The 26,022-nt window shown below is 37.1% G+C and overlaps 1 protein-coding gene across 1 annotated transcript; it reads left to right on the top strand.

Annotated features, from left to right (window-relative positions):
- Nucleotides 1-2,737: 2,737 nt before the first annotated feature.
- On the top strand, nt 2,738-3,717 carry LOC149181258 (uncharacterized). Its single transcript, XM_089414136.1, has 2 exons — nt 2,738-2,844; nt 2,898-3,717. Exons 1-2 carry the CDS (start codon nt 2,738-2,740, stop codon nt 3,715-3,717), a joined length of 927 nt encoding a protein of 308 aa, XP_089270262.1.
- The last annotated feature ends 22,305 nt before the right edge of the window (nt 3,718-26,022 follow it).

Raw genomic sequence — 26,022 nt, 5'->3', positions numbered from 1 at the left:
GGATACAGAATTAACAAAAAGGAAAATACAGCATTCTGAGGAGAAAGACATTCTCAGATGGGGTTATGAAGAAAGAGGAAGTTATTCCACTAGAGAAGCATATAATATTCTCGTCCAAGATCAAATCCGGCTAGATCCGCTATGGAGCAAAATATGGGATCCCCTCATCTGGCCGAAAGTATCTACTTTTCTTTGGCTCCTCTGTCACAAGAGAATTCTTACTTGGGAAAATCTGAGAAAAAGAAATTTCCATGGACCCTCTATATGCCTCAACTGCAAAAAAGAAGAGGAAACCATTGAACACCTCATGTACCATTGTCTGCTGGCCCACAAGCTTTGGCAAAAGATTAACTTTCGCTGTCAAAAAGATGGAGGAGCCAATGGAGATATAAGGGCTACTATACGCAGCTGGGACCCCCACCCCTTTCAAAGTAAAATCTTGAATGTTCTCTGGAACCTCATCCCAGGCTTTGCAACATGGGCCATATGGAAGGAGAGGAATGGTCGAGTCTTCAAAAACCAATCCAGGCCACTGGAGGAGATATGGAAAGTCATCAATCAAAATATAGAAGAAACCTTAGCTCTAAAAACTTGGTACAAAGAGGACTTCCCAACTATTCCGCAGGAACAATCAATATGGAATAACTGGAATTTCAAAAGAAAGCAAGAACAGATGATCAAAGGAACAAAACCCGCAAAAGATCCCATAAATGTGAAATGGTCTCCTCCACCCAAGAACATATACAAACTCAATTTTGATGGTGCCTCAAAGGGTAACCCAGGTTCTATTGGGTTTGGTGGAATTGTCAGAGATTACAAAGGAAACATTATATTAACCTACTTGGGATCCCAGGGGTGGGACACCAATAACTCAGCAGAACTAGAAGGGCTCTGGCAGGGGCTTCTTCTATCACATGATAGGAATCTCTTTCCGCTCCTAATAGAGGGAGACTCACAAATTCTCATCCAGATGGTTTCAAAAATTTTACAGGGATCCCCTGCCTCCAAGATCAGCAACAGTTGGAGATTGTCTCAACGGCTACAGCACATTGAAAATAGGTTCACTACCCACAGAGCAATCTCTCTAAACCATATTCGAAGAGACGGGAACAAAGCTGCAGACCTCTTAGAAAATATGGGAGTGGACAGTGGGCGACGTTTACAGATTGGTTTACCTACAAACATTCTCCCTACATCTCAGCTTCTCGACTTCAACAACCTTGTGCAGAAAGAAATTCCTGCGACTGGTAAGTTTACCCCGGATCCGGGTGGCGATACGCGACATATCGGTCTTCATGCGTGAACTAATTACCCAGTACTGCCAGCTGCAGAGCAGCATGGACTCCCAAGCTATTACCTCACGCGAGCTGCTCCTGCGCATTAAAATAGTCCTGGGTGAAGGATGGGCAATCAATGTCTGCATTGATCAGCACATCAGGTCTCTCGTTATAATCATGCAGATCCAAGGTTTATTCTCCATGCTTGGTGTTCTGCAATATGGTGACAGAACCTGGCCTGCGGAAGCTGCGGTTGATGGTGTCGTTTTGGCGCATTGAGGCAAGATTGAGCCTTTAATTCCTCAGGGTAATCTCCTTCCTGCTCTGGTCTCGCATTCTCTGTTTGTGTTTAATAATTCCGTTGTTGGGTTTAAGTTCTGTCATCTGGCGGTCTTGGTTGATATCTCCAGTGGGCAAACCTCTGGCTTCTCCCAATTCGGTCCTGTTGTTTTCTTAGCCCACTCCCCCTCTGAGTTTGTCTTTCTTTATCTCACCATGGTGCGTTCTGGAAAGCGCCATCACTCTGGGGAGCGTAGGGAAACCAGTCGGCACCCTCTAGTCGCTCTGGTTGTGGAAACTGCGCCCTCCCCTGTTCATGAAACTGGCACCTCTGTTGGTTCTGCCTCGAAGCCTAAACCCAATAGTGTGTTTCAAACCGCGCACTTTAAGTTCCAGAGTAATTTGCATAGACCCCTGATTACTACCCACATCACCCTCATTATCTTAGAAGAGGAAAACGTGGTCTCCCCCTTAGCCTGTATAGTCCCTGACCCGTCTCCTGGCAATGAGAATTCCTCAGATGATGACAGCATGGGAAATTGGGAAAAAGGAAAAGAGGAACAGGAAGCAATGCTCATAATTCCTCCTCCTACTGTTGATCAAGCGCCTGTTGATGAGAACAGGAATCCCGAAGCAGAAGAACATGTTATTGTTATCCAGGACAATAATACTAGTGGCAGTGACAGTCGGAAGAGAGAAGATGTTGTTCAGCCTGAGAAGACAGAGAATGACCCAACCATGGAGAAGTAACGCCTCTGAGGATCATTCTTTTTCGCTTTTGTTCAGGTCTCAGGATTCTGGTCAGGCTTTTATGAAATTTTCCTACAGTTTTTGTTTAGCTCTCAGGTGGTTTCTGATGAATGTTCTCATCCTGAGATGGAAAATTTTGGATATGTTTGTCAAGGCTTGGGCCATCTTCTAGGCAACGAATGGCTATCTACATGTTCAGTGTCTGTTCTCTGTCTATTGTATATTCTTATGCTCGGTCTATAATGGAGTTGCTTAATGTCTGTTCTCATGCTCAGTCTGTAATGGAGCAGTGTGTTGATGAAAAAGGCTGTTCAGCCTCGTCCTTATGTAAAAATATTTTGATTTACAGTTAATAGAATTAGTATTTGCACAGAAAAAAAAAAAAAAAAAAAAAAAAAAACCTTGCGTTGGGAGGAAAGCTCCTGTGGAAAATGGCACACGATCCCAACCATCCGATCAGCACTACTCTGTTGTCAAAATACGCCCACAATTCGTCTTTCAGAAACTTGCATTTCGACCCCCTGTCAACAGCTCGCAGGTCTGGAGTCTCTGCTGTAAAAGCAGTATCTTCTTTAAAAAAATTCTGTACAGAGTGCCGGGCAATGGCAAGCGAACTAAATTGTGGCAGGACCGAATAATGGGGCGCGATCCTTTGGAGGGGAACGAGGATATTGCAGACATCAGAGATTGGTTGATACGTGCAGGCATAAACATCTTATACGATCTCTCTGTTTGGGATCACCGGGGAGAATGGGTCGGTTGGGACTTCCATGGCGTCCCTGCTTGGTTAACGCCCCAAAAAAATCTGCTTGCCGAGCTGCTGGAAGGCTCCACACCTGAAAACCGATATATGAAAGACAGTTGGGCTTGGGGACAGTCAGGCACATACTCCACAGAAGTAAGTTATAAATCTCTTCAGGACCCAAAGAATAGCAGTCACTCTTCGGCCTTTTGGAAACTAGTATGGGACAATCTAGCTCTTCCTAAAGTGAATTTCTTTTTCTGGACGCTGGTTCACAACAAACTTCTTACAGGTGACAATCTAGAGAAAGGGAACATTGCAGGGCCTCATAGGTGTGAGCTATGCAGAAGCAACCTTGAAACTGCCCAACATTTATTCCTGGATTGCAATTTCGCTAAGGAAGTGTGGGGTCTCACCCTTTTGGATCTTAAGATTCCCGCTTTCCCTCAGAGCATTGTTGTTGATCTGTTCACCTCTTGGAGCAATTTCTATCCTCATAGCATTCTCATCAAATCCTTCTGGCGTAAAGTTTGGACAGCAATTCCCAAATTTGTTTGCTGGCAGCTATGGCTGGCTCGTAATGAAGAGATCTTTAATGGAATTCGACATTCCCCTCTTCAGGTCGCAGTTAAAGCTAAAGCATTCCTCTTGGAAGCAGCCCAACAATAGTTTTTTAAAGAAGATTCATTGCTCCTTCCTGAAGAAAGGAGATGGCTTGGTCCCCTCGAGCCTTCTCCTCGAAAGTTCCTCATCACTCCTCAAACAGCAAACCCGGAATGGCGTAAAAGAGACCCCGAGGATTCTTTCATAAACTAGTGGAGGTCCAAAATCTTACCACTATATTTTTCGATGAGGCCTCCAAAGGAAACCCCAAGAACGCTGGTGTTGGAGGGGCCATTTATTCTTCGGATGGGAGTTCAAGAGACTGCTTTTGCTGGGGTTTAGGCCAGAAAACCAACCACCAAGTAGAGATTTTTTGTCTTCTCAAAGCTTGTCTTATAGCAAGAGAAAAGGGGGTTAAAGACCTCCAAGTCTTCGGAGATTCGGAGATTCTAATAAAAAAATTAAACACGGAGAACCTCTTCAGCAATGCTAGTCTCAATAAAATTCTGGGCAGATTGAAATTCAAGAATTCACCTCCTACAAGTTCTATCGCATTCTCAGAAACCTAAATGGTGAAGCGACCAGATGGCGAACAAAGGATGCTCTCTCATGAAAGGGCAGTTATTTATAAACGACGACAATTCCTTTCAAATTCCTTGAAAATGTTGTAACTTAAAAGCTGAATTTGCTGGCTGTTTTCTTTGTAACTGGGGCTGCCTTGGTAAAGACCCCTCCAATCTTTTTCAAATAAATAAAACTCATAACCATTACAGTTTAAAAAATAATAATAAATAAATAAAATTAGGAAAAAAATTTCCTAAAAAATCTAAATTATATTTATAAAGAATAATGAAAATAATAAAATATAAATATTAGGGAAAAAATATATATATATAAAAATTAGTTATAGAATTCATAAACTTCAATAAATATGTTTAAAATCCACTAAATATTAATGATCTTGAAATTTTTTATTTTTAAAAATTCTTAAAAATAACTAAAAAATAGTAAAATATAAATATAGATATTACTATTAACTGAATTCATGTTTAATAAGAATAATTTGAACCTTGCCACCCAACAATGCACACATGCACACTATAAAAATAATTTAATATTAATATGTAGAATTTCTTTACATTATACTTCTATGAAAATTTGGATCCTACTAACGAACAATGTACACCTACACACTATAAAATAGGTTAATATTAATATATAGAATTACTTTATATTATACTTAATCAATACATATTTCTATGTTTTAATTTTCCATTTCTTAATATTTTTAATTTTATTTTTATATTTATTAAATAAAATTAAACATAACTTTCAATGTTTATGTTATTTATCATTTTATATTCTAATTTTCTCTTTCTCAAAAAAAAAATTATTTTTATATTTATTAAATAAAATTAAACATGACTTTCGATCTTTATGTTATTTATAATTCCAGGATGATTTAGTTGTGATTTAAATATATCTTTTAAAATAATTGAATTTGGGTATAAAAATAAGTAATTAATTATGCTTTTTCGATTCTCATTTTTCTACACAGATACAAGTACTTTTCTAATTTTCCATTGTATTTTTATATTTATTAAATAAAATTAAACATGACTTTCGATTTTTATGTTATTTATAATTCCAGAGTGATTTAGTTGTGATGTAAATATATCTTTTAAAATAATTGAATTTAGGTATAAAAATAAGTAATTAATTATGCTTTCTGGATTCTCATTTTTCTACACAGATACTTTAGGAAAGAATACTTTTTAGAGGTGGATATTAAAATATTTTATTATTATAAATATTTTTATAGTGTGAATATTAAAATATTTTATTATTATAAATATTTTTATATTGTGAATATTAAAATATTTTATTATTATAAATATTTTTAAAATTATTGTGAAAAAATTAGATGTTTTTTTTATAGTATAAAATAAAAAATATAATGTGAATTTTTTTTATAATTTTTTTTTTATTTAATATAAATTTATATGACTCTAGATGTTCATTAACCTATTCTATCTATAATTTATACCTTAATATTTTTAAATGTTATATGTTAAAATTTATGAATTATTGAAATTGTAAAAATACTTTTTAAACAATATAAAATAAAACATTTTTAATTAAGAACAATACTATAATATAATTAGTTGTTTATGATTAAAATATTTTTAATTAAAATCAACCTCGTAATTAATTATCCTTCCTAGAACGTTTTTTTCTTTATGTGTCTTTCATGCGAGTCTTTCTCCCTTGCTTTCTGCAATTGTTGATGGAACCTTGCTATGAACCTGTCTTCTTCTAGAGCCAGTAACTATGACATCATTTCCTTCATAATGTTAAGGTCTTCCCTATCTGTGAACGTTGCAATCCTCAAACTTGGCACAACATACTCCATAGGCATAATTGCCTCTTGTCCATATACCAACCTAGAAGGTGTCTGCCCTGTCAATTTCTTGCATGTTTTCCTATATCCCCAAAACACCGTTGGAATCCTCAAATCCAAGTCATCTCTATTCACATTTCATACCTTGGTTAATGCATTCTCCAAAATCTTGTTGAAAGCTTCCACTATTCCATTTGCCCGAGGATGATAAGGAGTGGTCTTCTAGTGGTAAACCTAAAATTCCTGAGTTAATGCTTCGATGGTCTTATTCAAGAAGTGTGTCCCTCGATCACTCATCAGAATCCTTGGGCAGACAACTCTTATCAATATATATTCAAAGATGAACTTCGCAATAGTTTTTGCACTGCAATACTTCACTGGTTGTGCTTTGGCCATCATGTCAAATAATTAGTTGCAGTGATTATATACCTCACACCAGTCCTTTCCCCTGGTGGACTGATAGGTCCAACAAATTCAATATCCCATTTGTCAAAAGCATGCAAAGTTACCTATGGTACTAGTGGTATCTCATCTCTCCTAGATGGCTTCCCTATTCTTTGGCATGCATCATATGCTTGGCAGAATTATTTTGCATCCTTATGTACAATGGGTCATTTCTCATTTCTCAACACGATACAAATGATAAACTGAAAGTCACATAAAACCAAGAGAAAACTCTTTTTCTAACCAAAACAAACAAACAAACAATGCCTCTAAAAAAACATCACACGTCATAAATTACTCTGCCACGTGCTTAGGCTAAAGGTGAGATTCTTTGTCAATGGGATATTCATATGTTTACCATGATGTCCATTTGGTATTAAAAGCAATATATAAATCCAGGTTACTATCAATGAAATTCAAGTATAATTCAGAAGAAAAAAAAATAACGTCATTGCAATGGTTGACCATTGCAATTTAGGGTCAAGGTTCAAATCTCAAGCATTTTGGGTCAAATTGAGCCTTTGACCTCGTCCTAATTAGTTTATTTCTCCAAAGGACTAGAAATTGACGTATGAATGTGGGGAGGATGCAACAACCAGGCATAGAGAATCTCAAACTTCAATTCAATTAGTTCCCTTGACATACAAATCCATAGGTTGAAGAACATACTATTGAACCAAGTCTTTGTCTATCTTCCCACTCATGCCATGCAGAATTGCATTCTAGATATTGCCACAACTTGAAACCTTTACCACACACTATAGGTGGAACTTCCGCCACGTCCACCAGTGTAGTACCAGACCTGATGCCATTGGAATGTAGACATAATCTCATACAAGAATGGACCTTGTACCATCGATGAGAATAAAATTGTTCATGAGTTTAGAAATCCTATTGTTGCAGACAATGTTTCGTTGTCATCCAACAAGTGAAATCCATTGGATTGTTACATATCAAATCTGTCATGTCATTTTATTGTTGGATAGACTTCTTGTCAAGACTGCTTGTAATCATAAAGGTTTGTAGTTAGGATTATGGTACACCTTGAAAAGAAATCTATCCAACAGTAAAGTGACATGGCAAATTTGATATGTAACAATCCAATGGATTTCACTATTGGGTAAGCCAATGATTTACAACACTTAATTATGTAGAGAGCATGTCAACAATCTGAAGGATTTGATTGTGTAGTGATCTAACAAACCATGGTTAAGGATCCAAAGGATTTATTATGCAGTGATCCATTGAACTATGGTTAAAGATCCAACACTGTGGTTAAAGATCCAACATGTGTGTCTTGAAAAGAAGTATATCCAACAACAAAGTGACATGTCAGATTTGATATGTAACAATCCAATGGATTTCACTATTGGATGAGCCAATTATTTATAACACTTAATTATGTAGAAAGCAAGCCTATAATTCGAAGGATTTTATTGGGTAGTGATCTAACAAACCATGGTTAAGGATCCAAAGGATTTTATTATGCAATGATCCATTGAACTATGGTTAAAGATCCAACATATGTGTCTTCATCGATCCAATGGATGTAGTGAATCTGAAAGGTATTAAGACACAAAGAATATTTAAATTATATTAAATCTAGAAGGCTAAGTTAAAAAAAATGATTGGATCTAATCACACTATACATATAAATTTTTAAAATATATATGTATATATCTATATATATATATATATATATATATATAAAGTATATTGTCATATATATTATGAATCAAAAATTAATTCCAAATAAAATTTAAGCTCATTTTATCTTTTTAGTTTTACAACCTATTAAAAAGAAATATTAATAAAAAGTTCATTGCAACCTAAAATTACACAAATTTGTCAAATCTTTTTCTTTTTTTCTTTTTTTCTTTTTTCCTTTTTTCCTTTCTTTCTTCTTCTTTTCTTTTCTTTCTTTCTTTTCTTCTTTTTTTTCCTTTTTCTTTTTCATTTTTCGTTTTTTTCTTTTCTTTCCTTTTTTTCTTTTTTTTTTTTTCAGTTTTACAATTGATTAAAAATATATATTAATAAAAAATTCATTGTTACCCAACCTTCCATAAATTTGTCAATATATTATTTTTAGTTTTACAATTTGTTAAAGAAAAATATTAATAAAAAATTCACTACTATTGGACATTCCATGAAACTCTTTACATTTTTTTTATATGTATTGGACAGAAAAAAAACAATCAACACCGAATGGATTCAATCGAGTTAGTAAATTGAAGGATCTGTACAAATCATAGATTAATACAAATGTTTGGTCACCACTTCGTTTTCGTTTTAAATATTTAGGTAATAATATGTTAGATACTTGTGATTTGATGAATGAAATAGTTTCTTTTTCTGAGTGAACGGGTCCTATTTCACTAATGGGCAAGGAAGATAGATTGTTGTGGATGATCAAAAGATTGAATAATTGTCCATATGTAAAATTATTCCTTTTTATATAAAATCTTTTCATATCAGAAGGTAATCTATTCCTATAATTTGGCCGAGTATGATGCAAATAATCAAAAAATTGGAGCGTATTTGCTCCGTGAAAAGAAGCTATCAATGAGCTCTGATCAGATAGTTTCACAGGATTCAACCAATTGTCTCGATCGTTGGATATCGTTGAAAAATAAGTGTTATCGAATGATTCCATGCGATTATTTTCATTATCGAAAAAGTCAATAATCAATGGATTAATTGGTATCTTATTCGTAACAAATGGTGCAATTGTTCCTTCATCAATCAATAATTTCGATATTTGTGAAAGATTATGGTCATACAAAAGAAAGGTTTTAAATTTTTTTAAACGAACGATTAGAGTACCAATTGGATCTAACAACTGATTTAATAGTCTAGAATTCATACTTTGGAGCCCATGAAATGCAAAATCAAAAAACGAAATTAAAATATCGAACTTAGAATTTAAGTTCGAAATGATATCGAACTTCGAGTTTAAGATCTTTACAGTACTTTCAGAAAGGGATAAAAACATAGACCAACCAATTGAATCTCGATTAGTATTAGTACATAATTCAATTGGATCGAACACTATTTGAAAAGAGTTTTTTTTAGAAAAAACCTGTTTCAAATATTTCATAAAGTATTCGGTCTGATTGGACCATTTGTACACATTCAAATTCCGATTTATATGTTTATCAATTCGAATAATAGAATGGTTGAACCATTCTCTCTTAATTTTTTTCCAACTTGATGAATGCCGGTCAATTGTATCTTTCGTTACATTATTTAAATTTTCATTTTCTATAAAATTTGTTCTAATTTGATCCTTTAAATTGCGACTGAGCCTATTTATAAAATAGAATCTATTTAATAAATTTTTCGAATACCTGTTGTCAATGTTATACTTAATTGATTCATACCAACCCAAAGCTTCAGTTCTATAATTGTTAAAGGGAGTTCCTATCTCCAAGCAATTTTTGGAATCGATTTGGCTCAATTGTTTGTCGATTATTTGATCTAATAAGTAACACCTACTCGTTAATACAAGGTACTATATAATAAGTCTGTGGCATAACTCCATCTGTGCCGGATACTATTGGAAAAGCAACATACATCTGCGTAGCACCAATGATCCCCGTGCAATTTGAATTACTGGGTTCATCTACATGGGCATAATGTCATGTCGGAATGAAAAAGGAAGAATATCAAAGAATAATATTCTGGATGAGTTTTATTGATAGTGATTGATATCCTTTGCAAGCGTCACTCATCCTCTTTTTCGGTTCTAAAGTCACCCGTATGCAGAAGCTAATTCCAATCGAAAATTTCCACTATGCTATTGTTACAACATCGATTGAGGGAGTTGGGGTTCCTTACGCCTGGACGGACCTCGGAACATGCAATATTCTCTTCTTTCTGTTGGGATTTAGTCGACCAAACAGAGATAGAATAACTGCTGGCAGGAACAGAATCATTCTATCCCATTCCTTCTCGATACTCATCAAAATTGTATTGTTGTGTCAGAAGAAAGCTAGCTATACTGGTCCAATAGAGATTGTGGGAAGTTGTCATTATCAAGATTGTGAGAAACTTTGTCTAGTTGGAATGCCTTGTAGAATAATTTAATTCATCCAAAAAAAATGCCCCGTGCAACAATTTAACTCATCCAAAATAGCTTCATCCTCAATCTTCACACCTCTACCTAGACGCTAAAGCTCTCTAAGTCAAAGTGGAGTAGTTTTCGTTCACCACTGCATTGGATACCCCACCTCTACCATTTTCGGTTGTCTTTAAATTTGTTTGCATCATTACCTTGCCTCACACAATAATAATAACATACTTATGGTTTGTCATCCTACCTGTAATCTGATTAAATAAAGAAATGTTGCCAACCCCCAAGCAAAGCCGCTCCATTGTTATTTTAAAATGGAAGAATACAAGGGTTGTCACCTGCAACACATTAACCAATTCTCCCAGACCCTGCAATCACCTGCATCATTATCAACTTTGCCTAATAGTGCACTATTTAAAACTGTGCTTCAAGAGATGCAATAATAATTGAAACGCCTAATATTGCACTATTTAAAACTGTGCTTCAAGAGATGCAATTGAAACGAGAAAAAAATAGTTTGAAGATAAAAAAAAAATATTTAGGAATGTTCACACCAAACTTTAATTCAACGCAAACTCCGCATGGATAGCTTTTACACTCCTACTCCCAACGACTCTCTCAGCACATGTCACAACCCACATAGAGTTAAGGTGCAGAAGCAGTAGCAGATACGGTGCCTCAATGAATCTTTGTTACCCTTGACGTTCTTTGATCTATCTTCATCACCCATGACGTTAGTCGAATCGAAACCTATATAAACACACTAAGGAACTACATCTTGAATCAATCTATTAAGCATTCATCCATATCTATCAGCATATTTTTGCAAATTGGTTGAATTTATTCACTTACATTGTACAAGGAAGGACACTCATCACGATGGCAGGTAAACAAAACACAGAAGAAAACTAATCAAAGTAGCACATCCCGTTGATAACACCTTAACAGTTGGGTCCCTTTATCTTGTCTCGCAGTTACCAATCATCAATCTTCAATCTTTTGTTCTCCCTTTTCTCATTCCCTATTGTACTTGTTTTGACAACATAATATGAGCGTTTTGACAACATAATTTGAGTTAGCTTATATTGGAAAGGGGTTTTGCATAGTGGTTTTGGCACCATTAACCAGAAAAAGATCCCCCAACTGCATGCAATCCTATATTATTCCCAGAGAACCAGCCCTCTATACAATTCCCAAAGAACTATCCCCGGTGGTCTTCTCATTGCAAAAGCTATGTGTCTCTGACTATGCCCAAGGGTAGAAAACATTTTCTCTGTCACTATAGTTATGCTAATATAGTTATGCTAATAAAAGTGCAATATGTTCTGCTAATAAAAGTGCAATATGTTCATAAGTTGTAATAAATATCAACAAAATGAATGGTTGCACAAATCAAGATTCAATTGACAGTTCAAGTAGTGGTATGTAACTATGGAAATTTTTCAATCCTCTAACATTGGATGTGACGGTGCATATCAATACAGAGTGGCAGAAGGAGGAGTTCTTCCCAATCTTACGGGCTAATTAAAAGCATAGTTACCAAATTCGAATTCGATATGATAAGGGAAAAATTCTTCTCTATAAAATTCAATACGGAAAAATTTAGATACTATACATCTTACAAATACTTAAATATATTTATTTTTTTATTTTTTTTATAAATTTAAATAAAAAATCTTTATATTCAAAATTTTAATAAAAATATAAAAGTTGTATAAGTTGACTTTTTTCGAAAATAAGTTACTGTTTTTTTATGTTTTATATAAGATTTATTGATTTGCAACTAATTTGCTATTTTATAATTTCTTGTAAGGTAAGAATTATCTTTTTTCTTAATTGCAATTTGTCATTTTATAAAATTTTCTAATATGGAAATTACTAATTTTTTTTTCTATAAAAATTATATATATTTTTTTATTTTTCCAATAAAAATTATCAATTTGTTAAGTTAGAAAAAGTTAATATTTTCTGTATTCAAGCTTCTGTAATCACATAATGACTTAAGCAAGTTGATATTTCTTATTAGAAATTTTTTTTTTTAAAAAGACGATTTTTATAGGATATATATATATATGAAAATTTATAAAAGGTAATTGATCTTAGCATTAGCTTTACCTTTTCTACATTATTTCAATTTTCCAATAAGGTTGCCTAGTTCCAAACTTGTTTTGCCCTTCCCTATATTATTTTCACCAACATTGCCTAGATCAGCACTTGTATTTTTCCAATGGATCAACAAAGCAAAGCTGGAATTAAAAATTTACCTTACTGATTCCTATTCAACAATTAAAAGGTAAGTTCAATGACATATTTCCACTAATTCAACTATTGAAAAATAAATTTTTAATTTAATGAAATAAATATAAATTTTATTTTTTAACAAAATAAATAAAAAAAGTAAATCAATATTTTTAAATTTACATACGAATAACACCATAAACCATGTTTGAAAATCCCTTAATTTAAAAAATTCATATTTATTTAGTCAACCATGTGGATGTGTATATCTCAAACTTCCAGATCTATTTACGGTATACCTTGTGTATGGCCATTGTTAGGTGTAACGAAGCACAAGCCATTGTTCAATAAAACGAAACACATTATGTATTCATGTTCGGGTGCGGAACACCTTAGTTAAGGGCTATGGAATTGGAACGGAATTAATAGCCATATCGAACCGAACTGGCGAATTAATGTAGTTTTTTCGCCGAACAGACGAACTTGGTAACTATGATTAAAAGTATAACACTAAAAATATTATATATATGTATATATAACCCATTTCTTCAATATTGATAATTAAATTAAAATTATAGTAAACTTTCATGTTCTAATAATTAGAATGGCTCTTTAACTAATTTTACAATAAACTGGATTTGTGATTATTTAATATCATATAGCTAGCATTTGGACCAGGAAACGTCCTAAGTGGATAACACATATGGAAGAACTACACCTATGGAATATATAATTTTATATGAATGAGGAAATTTCAGTATTATATTTATATTTAAAAATTAAATTTGTGATTTATTTTATATATTTTTTGGGTTGTATTAATGAATAAAGATTTTAATATTGATTTTATTGCATTATTAAGTTTATGTTAAAAAGATTAATAGATTGAATATTTGAATAAAACTATGTATTATTATTAATTATTTAAATGGTTTAGGGAAAACAAAAATTGAAAAAAAAAAGGCTGGTTAATTTTAACCATCGTTAATAACTAGTAAAGATATCCATAATTTTATACTTAATTATTAGTTAGTGGTTCATTATGAGTGGGTAAATTTCATCTCAACTTAGGTTAAACTTTACTATAATAAATAAATCTGAGAATATAAAAATTTTCGAGTCTTAAACTACAGCGTTTGGTTTTGTTTTGGTGTAATTAATAAATATCTGTTACCACAGATCTCTGTAAAGTTGGATAATATGGAAAAACTCACTGAAAGCCAAAGTTCGATATTGAATAGGAGATTAATTTGACATATATTTTGTCCTCAAGCTAGGATACTCTTTGGATTCGAACCATCTCTTTCTCTCTACAAATTGTTCCCACCATTGTTCTCCGATATGATTCTCCCACTTCTGGATAAGGTTTGTTGAAAGGAAGAAGCGATACCGCTTAGAATATATCATTGTCAGGAGTAACGACGGACATGCGAGAAACCCGCCTAGACATGGCAACACAGATGTGCATGTAAGCTTATAACCAGGCTTTCTTGCGCTGTTGTCAATGATTTGCTTCTAGAATAACAGAAACAATCCAAAATTCACGCTGAGACATTAAAACACCATTAACCAAATGCAGTTAATAGATTATAACAAACTCTTTCTGGATCATTATAACAAACCATGACCATTTGTACTACGCTTTCTGGATCATCTTCCAGGGTAGTGTTATTGGCATTCCCAGTCTCTGCTTCTCTCGAATTCTGAGCAAGCAAACATTGAAATGGATTTGTTGCGTCAGGCGCTTTATTTTATCTTTATGTTGTTAACGTCATTCAACTGCATCAATGGTTGTCCTGCAGGTATTGTCAAATGAATTAAATGCACAATTTCTTTTACCTTTATGCCATTGCCATCATTCAACTGCATCAATGGTTGTCCTGTAGGTATTGTCAAAAAATTAAAGAAGATATGAGATCTAAAATCCTATATCTCGGTGGGTTCGTTCGATCATTTATTTTTGGATCTCCACTACTCATGATGATCCAACCATGTAAATTGTTTTAATCGTCTAACATACAAATCAATAATACACAATATGACAAAGTAACATTTCCTCGGGATTTCTTGCCAGAGGTAATGCCTTATGGCGTAAATATATATGAAACATCTTACTCGATGATAAATTCCATTTTATGAAAAATATTTACCACTCCAGTGTGCTGTTCCTCTTAAAAACATTATTCTTACTTGAATGCCCTCCTCGATGGTACCACTTCAATCCCACAATAACAACTTTAAGATATGTAGAGTGAGAATGATGGTCTATGATTTTGCAGCATAGACAAAACATCCACCCACTTGAAAAGATGCGCTACTATTCAGGATTACTTTCATGAGTACACGTGGCATGTTAGGCATACCAGCCAAACATGATCATCATGAAAATATGAAACACGAGCCCATACAATATCACACTTTCCACCAGCATAAAAAAATAGGTCTGCCAAGGAATGATGAGATTAAACATGGCTAAAGGAAATATATTTAAGAAAGGATTAACAATCAACTTTTAAATATATGGAATTAATTTTGTTAAATCTGATACTTTACATTTGTGGTATTGAATCTATCTCTTTCCAATAAGTGGAAGCTCTTAAGCTTTAGTTGGTCTAGTCTCTGTAGTTACAGCATATTTTTTTGTATTCAAAGGTTGTTGGTTCAATCTTCTTTTTAGTCTTTGTAGTTGAAGCACTTTTTGTATCCAAAAGCTGTGGGTTCAATTTTCTCCATATTTTTCTAGTAAAACTTAATTGTTAAACTGACCAGGAGTGACCCTTCTAATATATCTGCCTAACAAAAAAATGGTTGTTGGTTAGTCTATTATGCAAAGTAAAACTATTATAAAAACAAATATGGAAAAGGCTATGCTTCTTGAATTAAATATATAATAAAAATGAGTGCACAATGGTGAAATGGCATTTATACATATTAACTTGAAAAACAGAATGCAAAAACATTGAACATCAACATTAGAATTAATAAGCATAGCAAAGATCCAACGTAGCAGTATACCCATAAAAGCAAAACCATCATCCAGTCCAACTGTCATAACTCTGAACTAAATTTTTTTTAATTAAAATTACCAGCATTGCAACCTATGTACTCTGTCACTATAATTACCTGCAATGACACATATTCACATACCAATACTTCGCATGACGTGTTATATCAAACATGTGCAACTGCAAATAATTTAATTTCTTCAATCTAAGTATACAAGGATCCATCTCCCAACAAAGATGGCAATCCTCAATATTTACTTTGGCTACGGAAAGGTTTGATACACGCCGTCGATTGGGTGGGGAAGGATGAGTCATGAGTCCAGAGCCATCCACTCCACCACCCCACTGCGGTTGATTTGGTATGTTGGCAGGTGCAGCGCTGCCCAACACATCTATCACCTCGGGATACTTACACGATCAACGGTTTAGAGGGCAGCTCGACGATCCAATGGCGGTAGATGGTGCAGGGCTATTCACATTGCATGGTCCTTTTGCAGAAGCTCATTTTGCCGCAGATTGCCCAGGCTGTCGTCGGGATGCTGTCCTCCATTCTAGGTATGTGCATTCGACTCTTGGTTTTCAGTTTACTACTAGGTGGCGTTCATGCTGCCACCGCCTAAACTATGCACTCGAACGCGGCTACAGGTATCCATTCACACTTTCCTCATACAGCAACGTTTCCAGTGTTACCAATACTAGAGAATATATGTTTTTTTCCTTGTATAATAAGCATTTATAACTTAGTCGCTAGCTGAAAACCGTTTCCTGTGTGCAGGGTTCGCACACCTCCACCTTCGGAGTTGGCTTTCTTAGGAACCCAGTGTCGTAAATATGGATTCGAGCTCCGGCGTTCCAGGTATGAGGCCTAAGGTCAGTGTATTTACATCCATTGTTTTCCTCTCATCTCTCAGAAACAAATACATGAGGGTTTCTGAACTGGAATTGTGTTTAATTTACGCATATTATGCTTGGGGTGCTCAGATCATTTGTCCTGTATAGAGGACCAGTCTCGTCGTGGCTTCCCTCCGGCTTCACGCCTCTGGCTAGCTCAGTTGCCTTTATGATTTTAGTTATTTGGGTCCCTGCTGGGTTTCAAGAAAAACACTGGGGTCGAGCTCTCTGTTGGCTTCTCTTATTTTACTGTAATTGTAACTATTGTATATTTTTGAGTTAAATATAGAGTTTTCCTTTGATTTTTAAGATCACTTCGGTTCAAGGAAAAATTGGCCTAGTACACCTACCGAGGGTCAACCCTTATTTCCCCGATGAGTCGGTTTTGTTATTTGAGCAATGCATGTATGAGATTATCAAGTACCAGACTTCTACCAGTGATTTTGGCTATAATACCGTGATTTCCTGGACTGTTCGGAATGTCATAATACAGTACTTAGTTCTTGATTGGTTTGCTCGGTTATATTGAATAACGAAACTACCCTTCCTGGGTCGATGCATCTATGGAATATAATTATTCTTTCTTATGTTTAATTATATAATACAGTTTTGCTATGATGCCTTATTTTTCTGAATTACAGTTCCATGCGTGGTAGCAGGGTTTCTATAATTACCAATCTCGCGTTTTATGTTCTTTAGTTCCTATTGAGTTTCTCTGTTGTTTATTCAATAACAAATGAATGGCTTAATCGCTCTCACCTAAGAGCTATTTGCTCGTCTCACCTTGAGATTTAGATTTACAGTCGCTCAATTATATTTCTTTTGTATATGAACTGTGACGATTACCCAGTGAATACATGTGACAGTAAGTCTCAAACGGGGTCATGTTCATTGGGGTAAAAATACCCTGAGCCATCATGTGTCTGTCTTAGAGCCCTAAAGTAAGGTAACTGATTAGTTTACTGCTATTGTTTTTCTTTAATTTTCGCTCGGCCTCCTGTATACCCGGTTTGTTTTCTTGAAGTGTGATGTATGTTATAAACTAACAGAGATGGCGAAGCCACCCTATCTATGGTTTTATCGGACAGTGGGTCAATTCCGACGGTGGTCTTTCCTTGTGAAGGTGTTTTTGGCTTCATTCTCGGCCACAGATAATTAGTGGAATAATTCCAGAAGTAGTACCCTATGCCTGGGGTTCCAGGAATACTACCCTTCACCAAGGGTTCAGGAAATGGAACCCTGCCCAGGGCTCTGAGCATAAGTATTGTATACATTATACACCCTTTTACAGTTAGCAATTCAACTTTTACCATCGAGCCTACAATAGAGTTCTCCAACTATTATCTAATCGGCATTGTGAGCAGAACCCCGTTACCCTATTTCTAAATAAATAACTACATCTTTACAATCATCTAATACAGCATGCCTACTCAAGCTTTAGAGTTTCTTTTTTAGAACAAAAGAAAATAGAGAACAGTTCTGTCCTTACCTCGGTCGTTGTTGCTTGTTAAATACTTGAAAGCTGAGATTACCTCTACACATCTTTGTTCACCTGCTTTCAATCTGCCACCCGTCCATGAGATTCGTCCTGCAGGACCAGAATCTCCCCCCTTGCTTTCTTGCAGGACCACCGTCCCCAAACAAGATGTCTGCACTTAGTGCTAGGCTATCTGGTCATCACCAGACTTAGCCAATCTCAGTTGCTTGTTTCCTTCCTCTGTCTATCCCAACAGCACAGAGCCTTCCCTTTTTCTCCCTCTTTTGTTTTCCTCTTTCTCTGTCTGTCCCCACAACACAGAGCCTCTTTTTCCCCCCTTGGAAACCTTTCCAGTCAGGGGAAAAAAAAACAGTTAGGGTTGGGAATCATGGCAACTGTCTTGCCTCTAACTTCCCCCTTGAGAAGTGGCCAGTTTCTTTATATAAAAAAAAAAAAAAACCTTTTCTTTTAACAAAAATCCTCTTTAAAAGAAGAGAACTAATATTATTTAAATTCAAACGATAATGTTGTCAATCCAGTTCATCATTTACCACAGTAAAATTAAATAGTTACATTTAACCTGGGGCATTACATCTCCCCCTCCTGAAATTGGACATCGTCTCGATGTCCGTTGACCAGGAACAGCTCCGGATAAGCTTTCTTCATGAGCTCCTCATCTTCCCAAGTGGCCTCATCAGGCCCAAAGTGCTGCCATTGCACTTTAACTTGGGTAATAGCTCGTTTCCGCAACTGTACTTCTCTCCGGTCAAGGATGCTCAGCGGCTTGACCAAGACTTCTCCTTCCGGTTCGACCTGCACATGCAATATTCTAAATCAGTTTCTTTTAAAGGAAACTTTTAGACTGATCTACTGGAATAATCCTTACCTGTATATCCTGCCATCGAATCACATGTTTAGGATCATAAACGTATTTTTTTAACACAGAGACATGGAAGACATTGTGGACCCGGATGTGACTTGGCAGGGCGAGTTGGTAAGCCACCGGCCCAATTCTTGCCAAGACTTGGAATGGTCCACAATATCGGGGTGCCAACTTGGCACACTCGCTCCATTGCAGTGTACTCTTTCTGGCTTGGATCCTCACATAAACATGGTCACCGACTTGGTATTCTTTGAACCTCCTCTTCCGATCAGCAAAGCTCTTTTTCCTATCCTGGGTAGCTTTCAAATTAGAGCGTACCCTTTTCACCATATCCTCCATTTCCTTAAGAATTTTTGGCCCCAACCTTAATTTGTCTTCAGGTACACCCCAGCTTGAGGGTGTGCGGCATTTTCACCCATATAAGACCTCAAAGGGACTTATTTGTAACGAGGTATGATACTTGTTGTTGTATGTAAATTCAACCAAGTGCAAATACTCCTCCCACTGCATCAGTTGCTGCATTACATATGCTCTTAACATGTCTTCTACCACCTAGTTCACTCGCTCTGTTTGTCTGTCGGTCTGGGAGTGGTACGTTGTACTGAAGTTCAGCTGCGTCCCCAATTCTGCAAATAATGTCTTCCAAAAGGGCGACGTGAATTTCACGTCACGATAAAAAATTATCATCCTCAGAATTCCATGCAATTTAAACACATTCTGCATGAAGATATGGGCAATTTGTACAGCTCTGTAGGTGGATTGCACAGGTATAAAATGTGCTGCTTTACTCAACTTGTCTACCACCACCATAATAGAGTCATTTTTCTTCTTCGTCTTAGGCAACCCTGTTATAAAATCCATGGAAATGGTTTCCCACTTCCATTCCAGAATGGGTAGTGGTTGCAATAATCCCGCTGGATGTTGATGCTCCACTTTAATTTGTTGGCACTCCAAACACCGTGCTAAATACTCGGCTACATTCTTCTTCATACCTGGCCAATAGTACTCTTTTCGAAGCACAGTGATCATTTTCTGATACCCTGGGTGTCCAGCATAGTGACTGATGTGAAATTCATCCAAAATCAAATTTTTAAGACTGTTTTGACTAGGTACATATAGCCTCTTTTTATAATACAACATTCCAGCATTATCTACCTCATATCCTTGCTAATTCTTCTCTCTGGTAAACTGTTGTACTTACTATTTTATTTGATGGTATTCATCATCCTGTTCTGCTACTTTTTTTATCATTTCCTCAAAGGGATTTTTCCATTCGCTAAAAGAGATTTCGTACAAACATTGTACCTTCCGACTTAAGGCATCAGCCACCCGATTTTCTCTCCCCTTTAGGTGTTTGATATTGAAGTCAAAACCACTCAGGAAATCTGCCCACCGTGCTTGTCTTGCATTTAAAGTGGGCTGGCTAAAATAATTGGTCAGACTTTGGTGGTCTGTCAGTAATAAAAATTTCCTCCCCATGAGATAATGTCGCCACATCTTCAAGGTGTGTATGATGGCTGCTAGCTCTAAATCATAGGCAGAGTATTTCTGCTCATGCTCTTTCAATTTCCTTGACTCATAAGCTATTACTTTCCCTTCTTGCATCAACACACCTCCCACGCCCTCCTTTCTTGCGTCAGTGCACACCACATAGTCCTTATTAGGATCGGCTATGCTCAAAATGGGCGCGGTGGTGAGCAGATGCTTAAGTTGTTCAAAACTTCTTTGACATTCCGGGGTCCATTTGAATGCTCTTCATTTTTTCTATAGGAAGGTGATAGGATACGCTACCCTTGAGAAACCTTTTACAAAGCATCTGTAATAACCAGCTAACCCCATAAAGGACCTGATGTCTGCTACATCTTTTGGTACGGGCCATTCCATTATGGTCCTTATCTTTTCAGGATCCACTACAATTTCTTCTTTTGTGATTATATGGCCTAGATACTGTATTTCTTCCTTGAAGAAATCACACTTGCTGAACTTAGCATATAACTGGTGTTCTCAGAGGGTTTGTAGTACCAATCTAAGGTGCTCCTTATGCTCCTCCATGGTACGGGAGTATATCAGTATATCATCGATAAATATCAGTACAAATCTATCCAAATATCGATGAAATACATTGTTCATTAAGCACATGAAAGTTTCAGGGGCATTAGTTAGCCCAAAGGGTAGCACCACAAACTCGTAATGCCCATACCTTGTTCTAAAAACTATTTTAGCTATGTCTTCCTCCTTAATCCTGATCTGGTGATAACCTGATTGCAAATCGATCTTGGAGAACACCCTTCACTTGATTGAAAAGCTCATCAATCCGTGGTAGAGGATACTTGTTTTTTACTGTCAGTTTGTTCAGCTGACGATAATCTATACACATGTGAAGGGTTCCGTCCTTTTTCTTAACGAATAACATTGGAGCTCCCCATGGAGACACACTGGGGCGGATATAGTTTTTGTCTAACAGTTCCTATAGCTGCATTTTTAACTTTGTCAACTCAGGTACACTCATTCTATAGGGTGCTCGAGATACCAGTGCTGCCCCCGGTATCAATTCGATGGTAAAGTCTATATCCCTCTTAGGCGGCAGTCCAGGAATCTATTCTGGGAACACATCCGCAAACTCTTGTGTTACAGGGATGTTATCCAACGTGGTTGTTTTATCCTTCGAGTCAGCATAGCCTACTTGGATGGCGTAAATTTGACACCCCTTCCTAATGCATTTTGCTAACTAGGATGTTGTTATCGGCCGAACCTGCACTGGCCACTTAATTCCTTGCATCTCATGCCTAGCTCCAAGTTCATCCCTATAATAAACAATCTTTTTTTTGTAGTCCACCAATGACCAGTGCTTTTCTAACCAGCCCATACTGATCAGAACATCATATGAACCAAAGGGGAGCACATTTAAATCTGCCATTACTGGCTGTCCTACTATCTGTAGAGAACAGTTATTGATTTTTGCAAGTACTCACCTCTTGGCTCCTGTCGCCGGCTGTACTAGCCATGGATTCTTGAATTTAACAGGTTGCAGTTTACAATGCTCTACAACTTTAGGACTAATATAACTTAATGTGGCCCCAGGATCAATTAAAAAAGCTACAGTAAGGTCTAAGATTTTACCTTCAAATTCCACCATGGTCGGCTAGTATTCTGCCTGACGGTCGTCCAGGGCTGCATTAATCCTCGGTATGCTACGTCCTACATCGCCAACTGTTGATGCTTCATGAATTTGGGATAGTTATTCAGTTCCCTTTCACTACATACAGTTTTTAACATAGTGAGGGCCTCCGCAACCCCAGCATTGTACTGGGGGTCTTGCTGTCCCTTCGCTGTCCAATCTGGCAGGCTGTTCGCCGACTCTGGACTCACTGGTTGGCTTGGTTTTGAATGAGTTTTTCTGTATAGATCTGTTGTTCTGCCCCTTGCCAACTCCCTTGCTTCCACTATTGCAATTTCCTTTATTGTTCCCAGCTGACTTATTACCTCTTTTATCATTCCATCTTTTACCTGGAACTTCCCCTTTCTGTTTACTCTACTGGTAACAAATCCTGGCTTTACGTATAGCTTCGTCCATTGTCTTGGGATTGTCAAACTCAATCCTTTCTCACATATACAGGGGTAAACTGCTGACAAATATTTGCACCTTAGCTTTTTCCTCTCTAATATAAGGCACATAACGAAGCAAGGAAGTAAAAAGGGTGATAAATTCATCTATGGTCTGCTGCCCCAACCGCAAGTCATGGAATTCCTTTGCCTTTTTGTTGTAAAAACGCTCAGTCAGGTTTCTTTCTTTGAAGTACCTTTGAAATTTCTCCCAGATTATGGTCTGTTCACTTAGTCCCTTTACGATCTTAACTTCTTCCCACCACAGGGTGTCTTTTCCCTGCAGTTGGTAAATGGCCAACCGTGATTTAAGATTGTGATCGTATTCGTATAGCTGGAAATACTTATTCATATTAATCAACCATGCCTTAGCTGCTTCCTCTTGTTCCCCATCAAAATGTGACGGTTTAATCTTGCGAAACTCTCCTTGCAACTCTATCCGTTGCCTTTTTGAGGTCTACTATTTAGATGCATTGTTAGATCGTTCCTCCCTCTCTTCTGACCCTTCAGGTTCTGTATGGTAGTTCTATTCCTCAGACATCCTTCGCTGTTCCGCGCTGGGATTAGCTGGTGGCTGGTTCTATTTTTCGGACAGGATTTTTATAATTCTCTCTTGTTCCATTGTCAGTCGCACATTATCTTAACGTAACCAGGCCATTTCATTCTTTAATTCCTGCACGGTCTCCAAAATAGCCTAGCTTGTATTGCGAGCTTCCTCTTCGAGTTGTACACATAATTTTGGGTTATCTCCCGGGTTTGTTGCAGGTCCCTGTCGGGCTACAAATCTATGTGGTCTGCTGCTTGCCCTTCTCATGTTGGCTGACTGTTGTTTTGTCCTGGTCTTGGCCTAACAATCTGAGCAGAGAATAGTTTTAGCACAACACAATTTTGTTTGTTTTTTTATCTAGTTGAGTATATTAGAAATGCAGAGAATATATACATATATCTATTGAATTTACGTCAGTCAGTTACTGCCCAGAGGCCGCAATTTTGAAAAGGTGGCTTTGATACCACTTGTCATAACTCCAAACTAGATTTTTTTTAATTAAAATTACCAGCATTGCAACCTATGTACTCCGTCACTATAATTACCTGCAATGACACATATTCACATACCAATACTTCGCATGACGTGTTATATCAAACGTGTGCAACTGCAAATAATTTAATTTCTTTTGTCTACGTATGCAAGGATCCATCTCCCAACAAAGATGGCAATACTCAATATTTACTTTGGCTACAGAAAGGTTTGATACACACCGTCGATTGGGTGGGGAAGGATGAGTCATGAGTCCAGAGCCATCCACTCAACCACCCCACTGCGGTTGATTTGGTATGTTCCATTAATGTCTGCACTGCCACTGTACATGGTAGGTGCAGCGCTGCCCAACACATCTATCACCTTGGGATACTTACACAATCAACGATTTAGAGGGAATCTCAACGATCCAACAGCGGTAGACGATGCAGGGCTATTCACATTGCATGGTCCCTTTGCAAAAGCTCATTTTGCCGTCGATTGCCCAGGCTGTCGCTGGAATGTCGTCCTCCATTCTGGGTCTGTGCGTTCGGCTCTTGGTTTTCAGTTTACTACTAGGTGGCGTTCATGCTGCCACCACCTGAACTATGCACTCGAACACGGCTACATCACCTCTGAACCTAGTTCAGGACCCAATAAGCCAAAAAAATGGTTCCGTTTCCAATCACCTCTGAACCTAGGTCAGGACCCAATAAGCCAAAAAATGGTTCCGTTGCCGGGACCGGGATCTGCATAAGAGATGTTTGATGTCGTGTCATTGGAATCTGACAAAGAAAGAAATTGAAGGGTGGTTGGATAGAAAAATTCACGAGTTCGCGGCGTAGGAAAATAGAAATACGTGAGTATCAAAGGAACAGTGGTTAGAGCGCTACTTATATACGGAAATCCACAAAATTTTCTTTGCATCCTTCCCCTTTGAGTTGTATGAGTGGCTCACGAAGCTAGCATACAATTAAGGAAGGTGTAGGCTCGACAAACCAATTGTGTGGACTCTAGAGTTGGTGCACAGACTAGAAGCATCGAAATATATGATCGCGCGTGTTGTGGACCATTGGCTCAATTGAATTATAAGAGGGTTTATCACCGAGTTCGCGGTAGATACTTCAATCAGCTACAACGAGGCGGAACAACGCTTCCTCAAAGGACCGCGAGGTAAGTACATTAAATCTTTGAACACTTGGATTAAAATGCTATTGTGTGAAAATCGGGTTATGCAAATAAATTGATGTTTGGGGCTACGCAAAGTGGGAGGACCTATAAAAATCAAGGTAGTGTAAAGATAGAAACTAGCCCTTGATTTCACCTCGGCGAGAAAGCGAGGAAGAGCTCGCAAAGGTCTCACCAAGGAGTGTGATAAGTCTGATAAGGCAGCGAATTCCATGCATACCACCTCCACCTACACCACCACCAGTTTCATCATCTTTACCCCCATCTTTGGCCACACCACCTCCGCCACCAGCACAATTCAATATGGTGAGCACAATAAAGTTATCGGTGTTCAAAGGGGTAGGGAATGATGATCTGGACCAATTTTGGTTCGTGGTAAAGGTTGTTTGGGAAGCACAAGGAGTAACGGATGACAACATAAGGAAGGCAATTCTAGTAAGCACATTACACGATCGCGCACTGACATGGTACATCAAGAATTCCAATGAAAATCCAAATGCAGGGATCACGGGTATCAAAGTTGTGCTAAACAGGGAATTTAGCATACCAAAATCAGAGACATGGTTGATCATCAGATTTAACGAAATCACAATGCTTCCAGGTGAGACCCCCTGGGAGCTGGATCAGAAACTGAAGGGTATGATTCGCGAAGCCAAAATGACCTTGACGGATGGGCAGCACCACGCATGGCTTATAGTGTCACTAACACCACATCTAAGGACCGCATTGTCACAGTAGAAGCTATCCACTCAGGCTGAAGCCTTGGAGATTGCAATGAGGCTGCATGAGACCCCAATATAAGATCCTAGCCTGGGAGTGCAACAGATCCATGCACAGTTGAAAAATTTGTGTCTTGATATGCAGAGTTTGAAACAAGATAAGACAACTCAACCAGAGCCGCGCGAGGAGGTATGGTGCATAAAATGCAAGGGCCAGGGGCATGACAAGGACCATTGTCTAGTCTTCACAAACTACCTAGTGGGAGGAGGGCCAATGCCATTGAGACCAGAGGCACAAGTCAGGCCAAGCATGACGCCTGTGTTATGGTGCGCGATTTGTCAGATAGGAGGGAAGCATGCTACATATAACTGCCATCTATTACAAAAGTATACATAGACAACCCAGCAGTTGTTTTGTTTTGCAGGTCAGTA

Source organism: Pinus tabuliformis, chromosome 3_2 (assembly GCF_031772625.1).
Source record: "Pinus tabuliformis cultivar Carrire ecotype Pingquan chromosome 3_2, CPIR1, whole genome shotgun sequence".
NCBI classification, from domain to species: domain Eukaryota; kingdom Viridiplantae; phylum Streptophyta; class Pinopsida; order Pinales; family Pinaceae; genus Pinus; species Pinus tabuliformis.
The sequence above is the reverse complement of the archived record's forward strand: the minus strand, read 5'-3'. Positions and strand labels throughout refer to the sequence as shown.